This window comes from Scomber japonicus, chromosome 2, assembly GCF_027409825.1.
Source record: "Scomber japonicus isolate fScoJap1 chromosome 2, fScoJap1.pri, whole genome shotgun sequence".
In the NCBI taxonomy this organism is placed as follows: Eukaryota; Metazoa; Chordata; class Actinopteri; order Scombriformes; family Scombridae; genus Scomber; species Scomber japonicus.
The window spans coordinates 26,143,956-26,164,957 of record NC_070579.1 but is presented as its reverse complement, the minus strand read 5'-3'; the positions used below and the strand labels follow the sequence as shown (position 1 = coordinate 26,164,957).

Sequence of the window (21,002 nt, the reverse complement as noted above, 5' to 3'; positions counted from 1 at the left end):
GCAGGAAGAGGTGAAGAAAAAGTTAAGTTGTGGGGCATGGAGGGAAGTGGAGATGGTGAGTTGGAGGAAGATGTAGGAGTAAGATGGTACAGAGGGATTTAATGAAAATCGTTGATGAGGAAGAGGATAAGGTGAGTGAAAAGGAAGAATGGCAGTTAATAGAGGAACTGTAAAAAGAGGAATGAGGTAGTTTTTTTTTTTTTTGCCATTTTTCCCTTCAATATGTTACAGCAGGTGTAGAAAATACAATGTACATTTTTTTTATAAAGCACATTAGCCAACAAGTTACATAAAGGAATATTGTAAAAAAAAAAATTGTCTCTACTTCAGCTCTAAGCTTTCTTTTTCTTAAGCAGACAGTTGTGGGTGGTCACCAGTTTTTTTTTAAATATTCTCACTAATCTTCACTGGCCCTCGTCACTGCTCCTGACTGACAATAAATGTAATCTGGTCCACAAGCTAGTCGTGAGAGTGCACATTGGAGGAGTACTGTGGATGGCTGACACTGTGAAGAAGAGTGATACCATGATGGAATGAGGAGGGAGAGGTGGTACATAAGTGAGGGGTGGGGGGGAAGAGGAAATGGGAGGGAGGAGGTGGATTGACAGACAAGGGTCCAAGGTTTTAGATAGCCAAGGCGTCAGTAACTCTGGACGGCCAGACAGCGGTCAGACTTGTTACACACACACACACATGCAGTCAGTGTCAGTAAGCCAGCCTGTCTGTGTTTGTGTTTGCTTATCAGATTTCTGCTTTCAAAGTCCTGCTCTTAAGTAGCACACAAACACACTAAAGAGTCTACTGGAGAATAGAATCTTTCTGTTTCCTTTTATGCGACCCATAATCCTTCATATCACTTTAATCTTAACCATAACCATGAAATTAATTTCTCTTCTTGAATACTGATGACACAGGCTGGTTTCCAATGATTACACTCTGCATGTGTGTATGTCTAGACATCACTAGAGCAAATAAAGCTGCTTGACACTTAACCCATAACACACCTACAGTGCAACACATGCAAACTCTCTGCTCACTTCCAGGCCCGCTTCAGAGTACTCCAGCCCATCAGGGCGTCCTTTGAGCTGTGTGGTGGACGAGAACACGCCAGTGATGACGCCCGTTAACGGGGCAGAGGCCAGCGGCCCGCCAGGTGAACAGCGACTCCAGGAGAGAAGGGTTCGATCGCAGCGGCACCGTAACTACATGAGTCGAACACACCTGCATACGCCACCTGACCTGCCTGAGGGTTATGGTGAGAGACTGCAAACACACACACACACACACACACACACACTGTCCTTCCACCAACTGATGAATTGTTGAGGTTTCATTCTGTGAACCAGGTAGAATTACAATTTTAAAGTTAAGAATACAGCCTTTAAAAGTAAACATTAAACTGAGAAGTGTGTTTTTGGAACATTTTGGCAAGTCTTTGGAGGATTATTTATATATGTTTTGATATTCAACAGTGTGCTGCGTGATGTCTACAGATCATGCTGCTGTAGATATGTATAACCATGTAAACGCTTATCTCATAGGGACTGCGGACAATCTCCCAGGGTTCTTTGTTAAAACTGGATGGAAACAATTAGATAGTTTAAAATAAAAACAAACCTACATTGCTGAACCAGTCAAAAGTCTTTAGGGCAGCCCTTTATATTGGGGTGTTGACACAAAACTGTATTGACCTGTATAAAATTAAGTTACTTCACAACAATGCACGCGCAGGATTAAGAGCACATGCCATATACGCAGCAGACCCCGGTTCCAGTCCCGGCCAGCAGACCTTTCTGCATGTCACACCCCCTCTCTCTCCCGTAATTTCCTGTCTCTCTATTGTCAAATAAAGGTGTCTATGCCAAAAAAAATCTTAACCAAAAAAAAAAACCTTTGCACCGCGACTGCGTTTTCTATTATTTGCACGTCAAGTCAATCTATCACTCTGTTGTGCATGCACCCCTGCTTGCTGAGATGGTGCCGTGCGCACAGAAGCTGTGAGAGAATGGGAGGGGGGAACAGTTCACCTCTGCGGCTCCCTACTGGAACAGGCAGGGGGGAACGGGGGAGCCACTTAATAGAGCAATACTCTAATGGAATTAGTGGACTAAAGTCAGTCACACCTTGACTTTCTTCCAAATAACGCACATTTCATTCATAATATTATAAATACAGGCCTATAGTTCATGCACATTTTTATTGTGTGAAATGGCAAAAAAAAAGGGAATACAAAATGAATCTGTGCACTTCCAAGGTGAATTGGTTCAGTCTTAGTTATCAATCACAAAATAGGGGAGCAGATTTCATATGATGACATCATTGACGATTTTGCATGAAGGAAGTCCAGAAGTGTCAGGCTTTAGTTGGCTGTTGTGCCATTTAAACTTCCTATTGAATTCCTTCAAAATCTTCACTACAAATGTTATATAAGTCTGGAAAATCATACATGTAAACTGCAACTTGACTAGATGACGGAGGCATACAACCATGAGGTGGTGTTTCGAGCTTCTCTCTATGATGAGAATACAGTTCAGATGCCCTTTGTATCACCTTTTCTTGTTTTCATATTCTGTCTGCCTGCTTTGTTCTTGGGCTCACTCACATTTTTTCTAATACCACCCTCCTCTTGGCCCCCACCACCTCACAACACCACATAATGACAACTACAATCAACACTGTCTATGTATAAATACCCTTCCTCTCCTCTCCTCTCCTCTCCTCTCCTCTCCTCTCCTCTCCTCTCCTCTCCTTAAATACTTCCCATTTGAATGATTTGCCAGCTGATATTCTCACAGTGAAAAGAAGCAGGATATTCCTAGCACAGTGTTTAGCTCCGTGCAGGCACTTTAGGTCATAGGCTATTTTTTATATATGTAATTCTTTAACTGGCCGGCATGCAAACACGGGAAAATAATGCAGAAGCTGCACAAGTACAGACACAGTAAACTTTCCAGCATCTGAAAGTTTCTTCCAGAAAAAAAAAGAACACTTTTCACAGTCAACCATAATGCACCCCACAATACCCACAGAGTCTGTAAAATAAATTATTATTTTAAGTGTGGTGCTGTACGCCAGCGATTTAGAATGGCACTGTTGGACCTGTGCCCCCTTTTGAAATGTCCTGCTGCGTCTGAGGCTCACCGAGGTCGGACAAAGTGAGTCACTGATGCCCAACAACTTAGTGGGCTTTCTTCCTCAGCTGAACCCTCTGAACCGCTGGCTGGGTGTGGTGAGAGCGTGAGAGAGAATGAGAGAAAAGAGAGAGGGAATGTGTGAGGGGGGGGGGGTGAAAAGGAGAGCGAGAGGTGGGTAGGAAATTAGTTGTGCCAGTAGGAAGTTGGGGTGGGGGTGTAGTGATGGATTAGTGGGTGAATACACACACATACCCGTGCAGCACACACACTTTGTGCCAACATTCACACACTCACTCTCCATTCATCCATGAGCTGGATGAAACCGAGGATCCAACAAGCCAATGATGGGTTACAAATGAGAACCACTCTTCTCAGATTCCTTCTTGGTGTCCTCGGTTCCCTTATTTGTTTACAATATATTATATTAGTGGTTTTGGCATGAGTGGCAGCATTTTCCTTTCCATTTCCTCTGGTTTTGGAGATTGATAGGGGTGGATGACTCTCAGAGTACACACCATCCTTTAAGAGAAAACAAGGCAACTAAGATGCAGCAAGTAACTCTCCGCAAGGAAAAACACTCATGGAAGTCTTTCATAAATTTCCTACATATTTTAATTTCCCCATCCTCGTTGGATAGGCCTATTGGAGACCGTAGAGGAACTAATTGATTGCATTGGCACACACCTTAAGAAACTCTTAGGTCAACAGTGTCCCTGCTGTTTGCCTGTCACATCAATTATAAACAGACTTCCTCTTCTCCAAAATACACAAACTCCATGCTCTCGCCCACAAGGATTTAGCTACACTTCAGCAGTCCCTGCAAACAGCTCCAGGCTTGTTTCAGTGCTGTTTTTTGTGCCTTTTTTGACACATTCATTCTAATCTGTTTTCTTTCTTTTTTAGAGCAAAGAACAACTCAGCAGGGCCAGGTCTACTTCCTCCACACACAGACTGGAGTCAGCACCTGGCATGACCCCCGGGTTCCCAGGTAACTCCATTGTGATTGTATTTTTCCATATTTGTCCAGATTCGTAGCTCGCATAGCACTCGAAGTCTCTTTTGATAAATGTTAATAGCTATTAATATGATCATAATTACTTTCAATTAGATAGCACATTGTGCAGTGCTGACAGTCCATATTGTTTTAATCCTAGTATGAATGCTGACACATATTCCCAAAGACCATACTGGACTTGAGTGGGCTGTATCACACTTAATTTCTTATTTAATTGCTTAGTGTTGTGTTCAAAAACACTTATTCGTCAAATTTCAGAAATAATTCAGGGTCAGCCAAACTAATAACCCCTGAGTCTGATCTGGACTTGGAAGAACATTTTTGGACAGATGTTCAGCTGGACACACCACAGGCCAGTGGTTCTGCATTCAATCATAGTGTTTCACCAACTCTCAATAGCCCATCAGTTAATTCACCAGAGACTGCAAGAAGTACTATTGCGTTACATTTTTTGGTGATGTCTTGTCTGTGTAGCTGTTGATCCGTGATGAAGCACATGCGCGTAAAATCCAACTCTCCAACTCACAGCAGTAACCTATGGGTTTGGTCATTTTGGATGGAGAAACTAAAATGACCCAGTATGTTGTGATGAGTGCAACAAGGCATGTGCTTCGTGTCCCTGACTGATGTATCCTCACTTCACACCAGGACACGCATACACACAAATACAAATCCTCCTCTCAGGCTTTGGTGTGATCCCATTTCAGGCTTTAGGTTTCTACTGACAGGAATATCAGTTTAAGTGTACAGGAGAGAAGAAGAATCAAGAAATTGGGGCATTTACTTGGTCAGAGGGATAGTGTTAATGTGTTGAGGCTCTTGAGTCTGTTGAGAGGCTTGGTTGTGTGTTTTGATTGGCTGAGTCTTATATAGCTGCTGTATAATGAATAAAATCCCCTACTATATAGTCGTTTGTGTAAATGTTAATGCCAACCCATATTTAATTACTTATACCAGTTAGATCTCTATATGTGTTGATGAAACGATAACATTTAATCACACTTTAATTAAAAGCAGTGAGTCTGTGGTTTACCATAGAACTTAAGAAATACAGTTAAAAATGCATCACAACTAACAACAGTGGTAAAAATGTAAAACCACAGTAGTGCAGAGCCTCTCGTTTAATTTTGGGCTTATGTTAATTCCACAAGACACGTTTAAGCATCTCTGATAGGAATCAACACCCAAGGAGATGGTTCTGTAATGTTAATTACATAATTACTTAATTATCCATTTTAGGAGGAACATTTCTCCCATCTAATGTGGCCATCAATTAAATAGAATTGCTTTATAATCCTAAAATACTTACACTAGACAAAGTGTGATGATCAGAGCTGTTTGTTTTATTCAGTATGTTTGTGTTCATAGTTGAATTCAGAATTTGAATTCAGAATTTGATTTCATTTTTCGTATCGTTGTTGCTAATAGTTTCTTGTTTTTTTTTGTTTAGGGATTTAAGCAATGTGAACTGTGAGGAGCTCGGCCCTCTGCCACCAGGTTGGGAAATCAGAAACACTGCAACCGGCCGTGTCTACTTTGTCGACCACAACAATCGAACAACACAGTTCACAGACCCGCGACTGTCTGCTAACCTGCATCTAGTACTCAAGTAAGTGTATGAATCATTGATGCGTTCAAGCCTCCAGGTCAGAATATTCAAGGACATTGCCTCGGCTTACCTTTGCTGTGGTTTGAATATGTGCACATAAAAAGTAGTGATTTTTGTTTGTTTTTAGCTTTTTTGTTTGTTTTTTTGGGGGGGTTTTGGTGGTACATTTTTCACATCTTTTCTCACACTGCTTTCAAACATTTGTAGATTTTAAGGCAAATATGAAAAAGCAGATAGCCTCTGCAGCCTCTTTGCACTGCTCTTCACTCCATGTGTGTGTATGTAACACACAGAGGAGAGGACAGAGAGGCAGCACGACCATGACAGTTAATTGCAATGGAGAACTCTCAGTATAGTTTTTTTCTGTTGATTTGGCTTAGGCGTTACACCTAAGTCTTACAATGGTGACTTTGTGTATGGAGTCTCCATGCAAAATGGTGATGTATGTCCCTTCATGACCAGTAGAGTCTGCACAAGTCATTGGTCACTATCAAAGCCAAGTTGCGCCAATTCCAATAGTTTGTAAAGCTTCCCATCGCCACCCATGAATCACTCGACCTCTTATTGCCACAGTAGCAGTGTGATTTAACACAACTGTCAATATTGTCCAGACCAGAAATAGTCAAATATATTACTTCATGCAGATTTAATGTTGCTTTATATTATTTAATATACCCTCTACCTTGACTACTTGAATACATACAATAGTCTCAGTGAAATAACCAAGGGATGATAACTTTGAAGCCATTTCATCATGATCAAGATACAAGATGCTCACAAACAAGCACAAGCAAATCAAAGAATCATTTTTTCAGGGACACTTTTCCTAGAGTATGCAGTTTCAGACTAGTGGTGGTGTTTATGTTTGTATTATATCAGTGTAATGCATCTTTGATATGTTACAGCCAGGCTTTAGAACAAGTCAAATATTGTGTGCCTATTCACTGCAGACAAACAACATGATTACTGTGAGAACTGTTGGCTTCATTCATCTCACCTTATATTTTTGTTCTCTTCCTCTTGTCCCATCTGCCCTATCCCTGGTGTGTCTTGTGTCTCTGCCAATGGTCTTTTCTCTTCCTCTTCTTTCTCACTGACTTTACTGTTTTCATCCGTTTCCTCTCTCTGTTCATGTTTTGGACCTCATCACTATTTTTATGTCTCCCTCTTTTGCTTATTTCCTCATTCTCTTTGTTCTCTTGCTTCTCTCTTGTCCTTCAACTTGTCTCCTCTGTATTGCTCTTTTTTTCTTTTCTTTGTCCTATCTGTCCCATCTCACTGCTACTTTTTTCATCCTGTCCCCTGTTGTTTTCTGTGCTCCAATCCTCTTCTCTGTCGTTCACCTTCTCTTTTATGCCCTTTTTTCCCTCCTTTGTCTCTCTCCCGCTTTTCCTCCCTTCTCCTCTTCTGTTTTCACCAGCAGCCCAAGTCCAAATGGTTCCCGTGTGGCCATGGACAGCCAAAACACTAACCTCAGGTAACCCAAATACACTCATACACACACAGACATTTTGCACAGACAGATGTGTGCCTGCACAAACTTGCATGCAGTCAGTATACTGCAAATGCATACACACATTTACACATGGCCTGACATACATGCATGTGAACAATGCAATCAGCACACGCAGTTTGACGGATGTTTTCGTACACTCAACCCAGCCGTTTGTGTAAAGCAGTTTCAGCAGCCAGTCACTCAAAGCTTCACACACACACACAAACACACTATCTTGAGAGGAAACGCTGACTGTGATGCTTTTCCACAGGGGAATGTCCAGTATATGTGCACATGTTTTGTTTAACCTTCCTCAGGGTTAACTTTCATGTGAATGTCATTCAAGTTCAACACACAAACTGTGGCTGGCTGTCTGTATTGAGGGCTTGTCAGTCCATCTTTCAGTGTATTTGTGCTCTCTGTCAGCAGTCTGTCACTGCTGAAGCTCAGCTCATAGCCGCCTAAACCAGCAGAGAGACCTGGTGAAGCTGACCCCTCTCCGGAAAATAATACTAAACATGTGTTCGCACAGCAGCTGTTAGCTTAGCAGGCATTCTCATGTCCTCGCTGAACACACACGGGCTCAACACTTTAGCACTGTGTTAGCTCTTCAAACGTAATCATTTTGTGAAAATGACAACGAGGGAAGTTGTCAGCGATATTCATGTGAAAGGAACCTGTGATTTGTATTAATTACAGACAAAAACTAGTATAATAAACTGAATTTTAGGGTAGTTTTTCATGTATTTTGGCTGACTGACAGCTCCTTTTATTTTCAGCCTGCCAATGTGTGATGCAGGTTTTAATTGAACAAGAGGAACATAGAAAGATGTGGATATTTTTCCCCTTTGCTTTTTTAGTGCAAATTCTTAGTCAGAACGTCTTGCAATAACAGTGGCTGGCACGATAGACATGTTTGGGAAATCAACATCTGGTCATTTGGTCAAATAGTATCCATATGTGTCAGAACAGCCTCTGGTTGTGAGTTGAAGCTTAGCTATGTTATCCAGTCGGCATCATTAGCTGCTTGTCTGACTCCTTATTAGGAGAGATTTGAGAGCGTCCAGACGAAGTTTCAGAACTTTGAGAATATCAAAATTAACAAGCACTAATTTCTAATACGGCAACTCTTGATTTGTGCTGATTAATGAAAACAAAATTAAAACACCCACTATATGCAGTTTGTATCACAGCATTAGATGTGCTATGTTCAAACTTGAGGATAAATATATATATAAAGGTAAGCAGCACTTGCACTTTATTTGGCAGGTTTCATATGGTCACAGCAGACCTAACCAAATTTGGACTTTTTGTATAACAGATTCTTGAAATAAGCCCAAGCAGATCAGATTTTTATTTTGGCTTTAAGACTTTAATCAGCCAAATAAGCTGCATTTCAAACAGGGCAAAACTTGACATATGAGGTTCAACTGGTATGCTTTGTAAAAAAAATATTTTGTTATTATATGACGAACAACAATCAAGAACAATTTATCTCAAGACTATTGGTAAACAAAAAGTTGCAACATTTATTCTGCCTTAATATTCCTCTTAGATTTGAAATCACTGTATCAGCGGAAAAAGAATTTCACTCACAAAACACTCTCAAAATGCATCTGACAGTATTATAGCGTGTCTACGCAGAAAGCGCCTCAGCGGAGTTTTTCATTCGTCTATCTCAGGCGCATCTGACAGTACAGATACGCTTAGTTTAATCAATACAACTATCTACACTGGCCGTGTATTGGCTCACATGCTTCATGTCTATTTTCTTCCATTTTATCTCTAGGATTGTGTTTTGGGCTCCGAGTGCTACCAAAACGCAGGTGATCTACACTCAATGCTGCGCCTGAATGCATCCATGCATGTTAGACACTGATGGGGAACAGAAGCTGCTGCTCTGCTAACATGCTGCTTTTGTTACACAGGATGTGTAGACATTGCGTTAAAATAGATCAGTGACTCCATTTCTTTTATTTTAGCTTCTTCTCAGCTTTGACTATGATACAGTAAATTGTATTGGATATGCTAGAAAGACTCAACAACAGACTCATAATGTTGGATTATTTACTGGGTGACTTCAAAATTTAAAAGCCCCGAGTGACTGACTACAGGCCCAACAACAACAGGCAGAAATACAGGCCTCATGGTGAAACACATGCACACACTCAATGTGTGAGAATCTGATCATTTGAAACATTTCAGTGTTAACCCCATTATACTTTCTTGTCAGGTCCGCTAAGGCCCTAAGAGAAAAAGAGAAACCAGTACAACCAGTCAAACCACTATCATACTCTGCTTTTACTACCATTTAATCTCTCCTCTTTCTCACTGTCCTTGTTCTTTTTTTATCCCCTCATCTCTACACCTCCCCCTCCTGTCATCTCCTCTGTCCTCTGTCCTCACTCACTCTCGGCGCTGCTCCCCGCCCTCCGCTGTGCTCCAAAAACTGTTAAAGTTATCAGCCTCTCTGCTGGCTCAGTGTCAGGACATCTGTCTTTTATCAACGCCAGGATTTAAGAATATTTCACCCAACATCCTTATAGGACCACCAAACACACACACACACACACACACACACACACACACACACACAGACAGTCACCATGACCCTGCTGTAATGCAGCTCTACATTGACCTGTTTCCATTTAGGGAGATTGAAGGTGATGGTTGATGGGGTTGCATGTCAGGACCAGCTGAGTGCATGTTACCTCGTGCTGCTGTGTGGGATTTAAGCAAAAATGCACCTTTGTTTTCTTTAGATATCTACAGAGTTGCACAGATAGCGCAAGTCTCTGATTTCTTTCAGTGGAAAGGGGGTTGCAAAGGAAAGTATGCATACTGCAGAGAGTACAAAGGGAAATTTCTCTTGCACACTGGTCAGAACAGCAATTAGCTGTTGTCTGCTGGGGCTCTGTTTCCCTCATACCACTGGAAGATGTTTTCATAATTGTTGGAGTGCATCTTTCTGACTTTAATGATCTTGGTTTTTGTTTTATTTTGTTTCGTTTTTCTGGCAGACAGACTGAAAATGAAATATAAAACCAAGATAGAAGTCAGAGATGGTCAGTCAGACACATTTAACAGCTACAGGGGAGAGACTTGCTTTAATTAAATTGTGAGAGACTGAAACAAGCCATGTGTTGACTTAACTAAATAAAAACCCACCGCAAGCCAAGCTGTCAGCCTCGACCTGAAACGAGAGTGATGACAAATGACAACAAAATAATGAAAGTCTGTTTTCATCAGAGAAAGAAAGAGTTGTCAGACAATATAGTTGACAGCGTGTCAGGCTTACATCAAAGTGTGCGTGGTGTTTTGTCAACACAATGTTGACACTATGTCCTAGATTTTGTTCAAATGAGGCAAAAACTTTTCCTTGTGTGTCATTAAATTGAATGAAGTTGTCATGTCTTTGGGGAATCTTCTGTTTAGTATGCTTTTAACAATAGGTGTTATGTTTAATGACACCTATGAAATGAAACCTTTCAAATTAGTGGCTTTGACTACAGGAGCTTCATTTTTTTAAAATCACATATCAAACTTGCAGACTCTCTTGCACTGTCGTTGATTGAATGCGAATGGTATTTTACAAAGGCATTTTTCCTTATTTCCCCTCCGGTGACACAAACTGCATACCTGTTTTTGTTGGCTTGAACCTTGCTATTACCTCCCATTGCTACACCCTTTAGTTGTTTAGTGTGTTTTTTTTGTTTTTTTTTACCCCATGTCTGCAGTAACAGTTTGTGTGTTTGCGAGATGAGGTAGCCATGAACAGATTTGATGTAACTACATTTAGAGTCTACAGTTTGCACCTCAGTCCTGTGATGCACCGAGACACATATTGGTTTAAATGTGACTCAGACGGCCCTGCTCCCGACGACCTCAGACTGATGAAGGCCTTGAATTGTCAGACAGTCAGACACAGCTACATTACTGTGGTCTGCCACACTGTCTCTCAGATACTTAGCTTCTTCAATTGCACCAGCACGTAGTATATGTCTGAAAGATTACGTCATTGTTTGCTGAGGGTATTTTTAGTTGCCACTGAATTTAGATTTAGTGGGCATCAGCAGGTATTTTCCCAACCAATTTATAAATCTTCATGACATTTATGTCAATATTTGCATTGATGTTTGAAGAAGTGATGATTATATTTGGTGCATAATGTGTGTGTAGTAGTATATTTAACCTGTGATGGATATATAAGTGGAGATTTATATGGTTGCCATTAAATTTTATGTATATATGTATAGTCTATACAGTACTAGCTACACATGTTTCTTGACGGTACAGTAAGTGCCAGTCTTCTAAATAGTATGCAGTGTTTAGTAGGGTAAATGCTCTGTCGGTATGTGGTGCATTAAAGGGTTGTCTGTAAGGACCTTGATCAGGATGGTTGAGAGCACAAATCCATTCAAAAGGAAGAATGTCACTCTTACTCTTAACTCATTTTCGTCTTATTACACACACACAAGGTATTTGAGCTATATGAATGTTGAAAGCATTTTTCATCTGTTGTGCTCAGAAAATGTTTTCAAATGTAGCATCTCTTAGCCAGTGGACAGTTCCATCAATGCACTCTGTCTGTTGCTGGTTTCCTCTGGTTTTGAAGCAGGTAGATGTGTTCAGATGTTGGAGCTCAGCAGGAGGGAAGAAAGTGAAAGGTCACACTTTCACTGGCAAAACATACATTATAGAGTAAATCATTCTATAAACACACATGCACACACTCGACTCTACATGTTGTCAAACTCTGCTGCAGCGGTGTTGTTTGGCCAACCTTTCTGTCCCCTCCTGCTGTTTTAGGCAGTAGGTGTAAAGAGAAAGTCCCCAGCTGATACTCATAAAGGGGTCCTTTGATTCTCAGGGCTGGGTGGGGGGTTGAGCGGGTGGTGTTGGGGTGGCTGGTGCGGCTTTTACACCACTACACCTACTCAGCACTCATTACAGCCCACCTGTGCCACACGCCTTGGAAAGTAAGCAAGTACACTTTCTCTTACACACACAAACACACAGATGTTCATTCTTGTGCGTGCACTCTCTCACCCAACACGCACACAGTCTGCCTGCCTGCAAACACTGAAAGAGGATGGAGCTCTATCATGACTCTGCAGGTTCAGGTGCAGGTGATCCAGTTCTGGCAAATGTTCATTTCTTCATTTCTTGACTTCTCCAGATCTTTTCCCCCTGCTCCTTCCACCTTGGAATAACAATAATAAAATCCTCTGGCTCTTATATTGAATTTGAAAGTTTATATTTCTCCCCAATCGTCATATTTCACCCAAGCTGTCACAGCAATAGGAACCATTTCTGTCTTTTGGCCCAGCAGATTTTCAACTTTGCTGTGCTGGTATTTTCTATATTTACCATCAAATATGCAGAGCTCGCCCCCTTTGGAAACCAGAGACGATGAACTATGTCGAAACGTATTTTTAATTACACTGTGCCCTCAGAAGAAAAAAAAAAAAGTGCGCTGAAATTATGCTTTATTATATGGTTCTTAAGCCTTCCAGCCAAAAGCAACTCATTCCATTTTGTTTTAAGGCCATCTTTTCTTCCCTTCCTCCTTCCTAAAGTGGTTTTCAGGACTGCTCTGCTGCAGTCTTACCCTTTCTTTGACATGCTAGGAGCCCCAGCGCTTGCCAATAAAATAAATAGCAGCGGACTTGATTATACAGGGATAGACTGGCGAAACACTGCACCCGTTTAGTTTGGAAAGTCCAAATAGATGAGGCCTTTTTCAACCCACTGAACCAGAGAACCCAAGTGTACAAGGAGTGTTGGAATAAGTGGGTGGCTATGTGCTGCTACCTTAGAAGGCCTCCCTTTCCTTTATATACCAATTCAGGTCTAATGGTGTGCCGCCTTTGTTTGACCAGCCCTGACACTCCACTCCCAGTGGAGGACAGTAGCTTCTTTTAAGGAAGCCCTCTGCTGGCTCAGCGTCTCCTCTCAGGAAAATGAGGGCTGCTGTCCTATTGAAGGGAGAGATGGATTATGTTTTTACGAGGCCCACCCAGGCATCCCACCACCAACACCACAGCGGGGGCTGGAGGAAGCCCAGACTAGAACATTGACCATGGCTCAACTTTGGCAAGATTGTGTTTTATGGAGTCTCATCTTTTTAGAATATGCTGGTCAGGCCTTGAATGGCAAAAGGGGGTTATATGAGTTAAATGTCAGGAGTTGATGCATGCTTCCCTGAGAGTTGCAAAACAAGGCTGCACTTTGGCCAAGCAAACATCAGTGTCTAGAATTCACATTTATCAGAACATCATTTGTAGCTTGAGAGAAAGACATCTTTAGACAGAAACAAGACTCGAAGTTTACAGAAATGTTGGTGTGTGTTTTTTCCCTCCACCTCAAAGTGGAGCGGTGGCAGCTCTAGTGGTCGGATGGTGGAAGTTCCAGTGGTGGTTGGTGGTGGGTAGGGGTACCTACCAGGAATCAAGCTAGGCTGTCAGCTTCTTTATGCTTCAGACAGGAAGTAAAGATGTCTGGAGATGGAAGAGAGTTGAAGACACAGATACACAGCTGGAGTAATGATTTAGGTGGATTTGGCAAACTGAAAGTGGCAGAGGTTAGACATGGCAAGTGTGATGGAGGAGGGCAACAAGAACACGTCAACTTATCTGTCCAGCTGAGCTAGCTAGGCGCCAGCTACTCTTACACCACTTTCCTTTTGTATATTTCTTCCTCTCTCTCTCTTTCTCTTCGCCTTTCTCTCTGCTTACACAGGGTTTATCTCCTTCTCTCTGTCTTTCCTGGTGGCGATATTTACCAAGCGTCTGGTCAAAGGCCCAGCCTGTCCGCAGGTCTGGATCAGATTTACTTAGGGCTTAGGGCTCTGTTTAGTGCTCTTTGCTTTGAAAGGAGTGAGGAGGGTGAGTGCTGGAGAGGGAATTTCTTACAAAACTCCCTAGTTCAGTGGTTAGAGGATATTTGAGCTGGAGGGGCTGGGGAATTCCCTACAGGATGCATCCCTCTTTTTTTTTTTTCTCTCTGAGTAAAAATCTGTTGCGTCCACCGTAGTAAAAGCAATGCACAACAAAAAATCACAATATTCCTGTGAGCATATGACGGTAAGCAGCTGTAATGCATCAAATGGAAACTGCACTTTGGAAAGAAAACAGCTCAAGACAAACTGTTCAATACTGTTGTTTCAGTGAATAATGAATCATACTGACATATGACTCTTCCTTTCTTCTGTCTTTCCCCTCCTGTCCCTTTTGTCTTGTCACTCAACTTTCCATTCACACCTTGTTGATATCCCCGACTGTTCCTCTCCCTCTTCATCCCTCCTTGACTGTTTGTCTTCCACCTCTCCTGCCTTATTCTTGCAGTCATCCGACTCAGTTGAAGGACCAGGTTGTTCCTGGTGTCCCTCAGCAAGCTATGTCCCCAGCCCAGTTGCCTGAAGAGGCAGAGTGCCTGACGGTGCCCAAGTACAAGCGAGACCTGGTGCAGAAGCTGAAGATCCTGCGGCAGGAACTATCTCAGCAACAACCCCAGGCTGGCCACTGCCGCATTGAGGTCTGCCGTGAGGAGATATTTGAGGTAAAAAAACAAAAACAAAATACAAATAAACAGCAGAGTAGAAGATGACACTTTTACATGCAGACACACAGACATTACACAGTCACTACTTACAAGCCTAATGATCTTGAGAACAGTCATCTTCATTTATGCTCACAGATCATGAACCATCACCTGAAACTTGCTCAGCCCCAGAAGTGCACATACCTGTAATGCACCTGAGAGATGTGACACGCATGACAATTGCATGGAAAATGTCTGATGCAGCTCTTTGAATCACTAAAGTAAATTTAGGTGACTTTTGAATGTTATCTGATCACAGCTGCAAATAAATGCATAACAACAGCAGAGTTTACCATGAATTTGCATGATGTGCATTGACTATGTATTTATAAAATGCATCATCTGGCTTGCAAAGGATCACGTGTTGACATGCAAACTCAAAACATCCATGAGAACAATAGCAGAATGCTCACAAACCCAGATCTTTGCATTTTACTAGCATTTTTTCACCCTGTTTACGATGTGCACCAGAAAAGGGCCCGGGGCAGTACTCAGAACCGCTTTATGATTTCCAGGGAAAAGCACACCCAAAAGGCCTTCACGACACCACAAAAAACTCCTTCTCTGTTCCTTTTCTTCTCCTCGTCTGTCTCTCCTTTTCTTTTTCTCCCAATCATTTGTTCTACCAAGGCAAGGCATTCTTTCTGGATGATTTCAGCAGCTAAAGAGATGTGGAGGGTGGGAAGGAGGGGGTGAGGAAAGGAGCTAAGGCAGCAGTGGCAAGTATTCAGGGCCAGACATAACTTCATAACTACAAGTTGAGCAATGAAAAATATGACTTCATCGCCCTTCGACGTGACAGCTGTGGATGGGGAAAGCTAAGTGTGAAACACCAGCCGTGCAGATCCACTTTAGGTTTTCATGCACAAACCAGTACTGTAGTTACCCGTGGCAGTGAGTGCACGTGAATGTGCTGTACTTACAATGGCTCTAGTGTGATTTCATATTTACACGTGTTCTGGGCCATGATTTGACATACAGTACCAATCAAAAGTTTGTAAACACCATCCCATTCCCTTGAATAAGAAAGTATGTCCAAACTTTTGACTGGTACTGTATGATATTTATAAATCAAGTCTTTCAAATGCTATTGAAGCTTGCAATGTACTGCACCAACTGGAGCAGTAAGATACATTATTTGTACCCCTAAGCCTGCAGAATTTGAGTCTTGAATCTGTAGTAACCGATCCAAATTAACTATTTAAGATGTGTCATAGGTTAATAGCAGTTTGCAGTCGTCTCTGTGTAGCCCAGCTCTGTCACACTGTCAGCAGTGCTGTTGCAGTGGCAGATTGTTTACTGTGGCACAACCTCTGAGTCTCTGGACTCCTCTGAGAAGACAGACAGGGTGATGAGTCATATGTAATGTAAAAAGGCAACACTCACTATTTGTTTAAATATAACTATGGGAAAAGGTACAATGAAGAAAAGGAAACACTGAATTATCAAGGAAAATAAAAGTAAAATTGAACATTAGTAGTATTTATAATATTTAACAACTGATGCTGCCCCAAACCTAAAGTACACGCATGAAAATTAGTATGTGAGTAGTCAGTATACTCATGAGTTGGAGACCTACAGTAGGAATCAGATCATTTTTCACCACTTTCCAGAAACAACTTATTGTTGTATTAGTGGTTCTCTCCCTTTACGCAACATGCTAATCCTTGATTATGAATAGGAAATCTGTCCATATCTCCACTGAATACAATCATTCCTTCATGTTGATTTACTTAAGCTTAATACTTCCTCTAACTTGATCTAACTAAAGTGCAGTGACACTGCACACACAGCTGGAGAGAACAGGCTGTTTCAGTTTATTCCTGCTGTCTTCATCCCACACACCAAGAGTTCGTGGTGTCTCTGAAGGTGTGTGTTGGTCTCATGACAGTGTTAGGTTTGTCAAAGTTACACTACTTCACACACTATGTACACATACACAAACACACATATACACACACTAGCAAGCCAAAGCTTCTAGTGTTTTCCATTCAGTAGAATAAACACTGCTGTCCCTCTTGTTATATTTTATTATATTAAAGCCACTCTTGTTTTGTGTGCTTTGTCATATTAAATTTGCTCTTTGTGTTGAACCATAGGAGTCATACCGACAAGTGATGAAGATGCGTCCAAAAGATCTCTGGAAAAGACTGATGATCAAATTCAGAGGAGAAGAGGGGCTCGATTACGGTGGGGTAGCAAGGTAATTTGTCTAAAATGTTTTTTTTTTCTTTTTCTGTTCTAAATACCACCAAACATTCAATGAATGTATGCTTGTCTGATCATTTTTCACCATACTTATGTATTTGTGTGTTTGTTAGGGAGTGGTTGTACCTGCTGTCCCATGAGATGCTGAATCCGTACTATGGCCTGTTCCAGTACTCCAGAGATGACATCTACACTTTACAGATTAACCCCGATTCTGCTGTCAACCCTGTAGGAATCATTTTATTTATTTTACAGAGTCATAACTTCCTGGTAGAAATATTTATCCAGCCATTCATAGACTCAAAGATAGAAATATATTGTTATTATTATTATTATTATTATTATTATTATTATTATTATTATTATATCTACAAGGATGCAAGCATAGAGAAAAATATTATGGCGCAGTAAATAAAAATTGTTTCCAGTCACACAATGCTAGTAATATAATTGTGATGTGAGTGTGTCCTGCTGTAAATTATAATGAGGTTTATCCAGCTACGGAGGGTTGCATCATTTTTTAAAGACTTTTAACACCAGCCGGCAAAGGTTCATGTTGTACACTGTGGGAATTCATTAATTATTAATATCCCTTTTTTAATCTGCAGGAGCACCTGTCGTACTTCCACTTTGTGGGTCGTATCATGGGCATGGCAGTGTTCCACGGCCACTACATTGACGGAGGCTTCACCCTGCCCTTCTACAAACAGCTGCTGGGAAAACCGATCACGCTGGACGACATGGAGTCTGTCGACCCGGACCTCCACAACAGCCTTGTCTGGATCCTGTAAGAATCGTTTGTTTTACAGGCAACCAGTTATTGTCTAAATGCTCTAAACTGGTGAACCAAAGATAAAGAGAAAACACAAAATACAATCCTGACAAAACAAGGGAAAATACAACCAGCATTCATTTTAAAGTTATTTTCTACAACATATGATCAGCATTTAGACTGGGCAGGTAAACCAGCACCAATCTTTGTATTGGTGTTCTACTTGTACCAGAGGAGAAATAAAGCAGATTTTACAGAGGGATTAGAAAAGAAAATGTCTAGATACACAAAAAGCAATAAAAAACAGAACAGAGCAAACATACTTCAGATGCACACACAGACTTGACTACTGTTCAAATGATTGTGGCGCCCTCTGCTGCCAGTTCAGCTCTCAAAGACGAACAGTCTTGCTGTTGACACTTTGGTGAAGTATATTTCTTTTTATTTATATTAGTCTGAGGATGTTGAGTTGAGATGAAATCTGGAGGAAAAAACAGATAATTTCCGCTGAAGCTGAGAGCTGATACCTTTTCTTTCTCCTTTTGCTAAGGGACAATGACATCACTGGCGTCCTAGACCATACCTTCTGTGTCGAGCACAATGCCTACGGAGAAATCATCCAACACGAGCTGAAACCCAACGGCAAGAGTATCCCCGTCTCTGAGGACACCAAGAAGGAGTATGTCAGGTATGAAGGAGGACGTGAACAAGGATGTGAAGGCAACAATTAACAACATATTATTTCATTGTTTTTTTCATCTTTGAAAAAAACACTTTGTGATCTAATTTTAGAAAGATATTCATGTTGTAAATTAAAAAGCAACTCAGATTGTCAGCTATGAATGGTGGCTCTCAGCTTTAATCTCAGAACACGTTGCAGTGTCATTAATTCAATGTCAGGATGGTGATCCCTTTGTGTTTCTTCTCCTCCCTTATCTCTCTTCTTTGTTGCAGGTTGTATGTGAACTGGCGTTTCCTGCATGGCATTGAGGCTCAGTTTCTGGCCCTACAGAAAGGCTTTAATGAGGTTATCCCTCAACACTTGCTCAAAGCCTTTGATGAGAAGGAACTTGAGGTACCTGAGAAACCTGCTGTCTTGTAAAAATATCTCCTATTGTACACTGCTACAGTAAACTGAATCCATGTTGTCACTTCCACTCCTCCTCCTCCAGCTGATCGTCTGCGGCCTGGGAAAGATCGACATCTCTGACTGGAAGTCCAACACTCGTCTGAAGCACTGCACCCCCGACAGCAACATCGTAAAGTGGTTTTGGAAAGCAGTCGAGTCATTTGATGAGGAGAGGAGGGCCCGGCTGCTGCAGTTTGTTACCGGCTCATCCAGAGTCCCTCTGCAGGGCTTCAAGGCTTTACAGGGTACTTACAGGACTCAATGTGTGACTATCGAACTGTTTCCATAAACTGTGATAAAAGGTTTCTTTGATCCTTCTGTGCAAAACCTAAGTGTGAATTAAGTATGCATTGTTGAGCATGTTGGGATTTGATGCTGAACTGCAACTGATGGCCGATCCTTTTTGTGTTTGGACTTCAGGTGCTGCAGGGCCCAGACTCTTCACCATTCACCAGATCGATGCCAACACCAACAATCTGCCCAAAGCCCATACCTGGTGTGTTTCACATACACCTGCACACACAAATGCATTTGCACACACACAACATGCACAAAAGCTTTTATTGTTGTTGAAAATTATTCAAGTTTGTAATTGAAAAGGATACTTTTTAGTGACAGTGAGATGCACAAGAGCAAGATCAACAAAATGAAATTCAGCCACCATTCGTTTTATTACTCACACCTGTGCTTCTTCCAAAAGGTTTTCTCTTCCCTTTCTTTAACTTTATTCATGTGGATTTTCTCTTTCTTTCTCCAGCTTCAATCGGATTGACATTCCACCCTACGAGAGCTACGACAAGCTATACGACAAGCTGCTGACTGCGATCGAGGAGACCTGCGGCTTCGCAGTGGAATGAGAGACACATTGGAGAGCGTGTTTGTGTGTGTTTGTACATGTGTAACTGTGTGCAGGACTCTCAGACTATTACTGTCACTGCGACGTGCCGACATGCTCAGTCAGAGCCTTCGACCAGCCTGCAGTCTTCCTCTTTTCTCACCGCTGTCCACATTCTTCCCTTATCAATATCTGTTTGAACAGCTGCTAGAGAGACATACTGTCTTCTTTTTTGTTTGTTTTTAATCACTTTTTTGGTGTAGTTCATGTGACTAATGGTGAAATAGAGAGAGCGAATCAAGTTAAGAGCTGCAGAATAACTGTTTTGTTTTGGATTATCATTTTGAGTGGGAGTTTGTTTTTCTGTTTGTTAGTGTCGGCTGGTCTTTGCAGTCAGAAGAGGAAACGATGAAAATATCTGCACTGCCTGGTCATTTTGCTTTAGATCAAATCAGTTCAGGAAGCAGATTATCAACTTTACCGCTCAACATCTTATAACTTCCCAGTCATTTGAGAACATTGAGTCACTATTTTGTTTAGCAATTTGAACCCAGTGAATTAGTCTTTGTCATGCCACTGAATTTTTGACACGCATATTCTGCAGGTAGCCATATTCACCTCAAATGTATACACCTTCCAACCCCCACGGCTGCAGAGTAAGTGTGCTTTAGCTTGTAGATGTGCCACAAAGCCATCTTACCTCAGTGTAATGCTTTGATACCTGAAGGGTTTCATTCCAAAATAGTGTGTGACAGATGTAGTTTAAATCTATAATATCATTTTGAAATGGAACTCTGACTTGGATGCAGGTTTGATGTTTTGTGGCGCTCTTGAGTTGAGCTTGTCGTATGTTGTTTAAAAAAAAATAGAGGGACAGACTCTGGTAACGAAGAAGGTATGAATCTTAATTGTTTTCCCTGGATCACTGCACAGTGTGTCCACAGCCCAACGTGTAAACGTGTGCGTCTCCCGTGTTGTTGTTGTTGTTGTTGTTGTATGCAAGGAAGTTAGACGTTTAATAGATGAACTCCACTAGCACAGTATCTGATGCTGCAGAGCTGATTGAACCTCACTGCTGAGCCTGGTTCGTCTTCCTTTTTCTCTTAGTCACACATTCTTCTCCAGCAGAAATGAGTATGCATGTTTTTCCTCTTTTTTTTTTTTTTTTTTTTTAATCCAGTCCTGCAAACTTCCTGTCAGATC

At 41.5% G+C, this 21,002-nt stretch overlaps 1 protein-coding gene across 2 annotated transcripts in view; it reads left to right on the top strand.

Annotated features, from left to right (window-relative positions):
- The window catches only part of LOC128373664 (E3 ubiquitin-protein ligase SMURF2-like), a 61,716-nt gene extending 41,309 nt beyond the window's left edge, over nt 1-20,407 (top strand). The window contains exons 8-20 of one of the 2 annotated variants that reach the window (XM_053333820.1): nt 1,044-1,255; nt 4,038-4,122; nt 5,600-5,758; nt 7,182-7,235; nt 14,600-14,813; nt 16,955-17,058; nt 17,177-17,291; nt 17,672-17,850; nt 18,386-18,523; nt 18,790-18,910; nt 19,008-19,209; nt 19,385-19,460; nt 19,722-20,407. In XM_053333820.1, the coding sequence (XP_053189795.1) occupies nt 1,044-1,255; nt 4,038-4,122; nt 5,600-5,758; nt 7,182-7,235; nt 14,600-14,813; nt 16,955-17,058; nt 17,177-17,291; nt 17,672-17,850; nt 18,386-18,523; nt 18,790-18,910; nt 19,008-19,209; nt 19,385-19,460; nt 19,722-19,821 (1,759 nt within the window). In that variant the 3' untranslated portion in view covers nt 19,822-20,407. Of the gene's footprint in view, nt 1-1,043; nt 1,256-4,037; nt 4,123-5,599; nt 5,759-7,178; nt 7,236-14,599; nt 14,814-16,954; nt 17,059-17,176; nt 17,292-17,671; nt 17,851-18,385; nt 18,524-18,789; nt 18,911-19,007; nt 19,210-19,384; nt 19,461-19,721 lie in introns of both variants that reach the window. The other variant, XM_053333812.1, reaches the window with a different exon arrangement.
- The last annotated feature ends 595 nt before the right edge of the window (nt 20,408-21,002 follow it).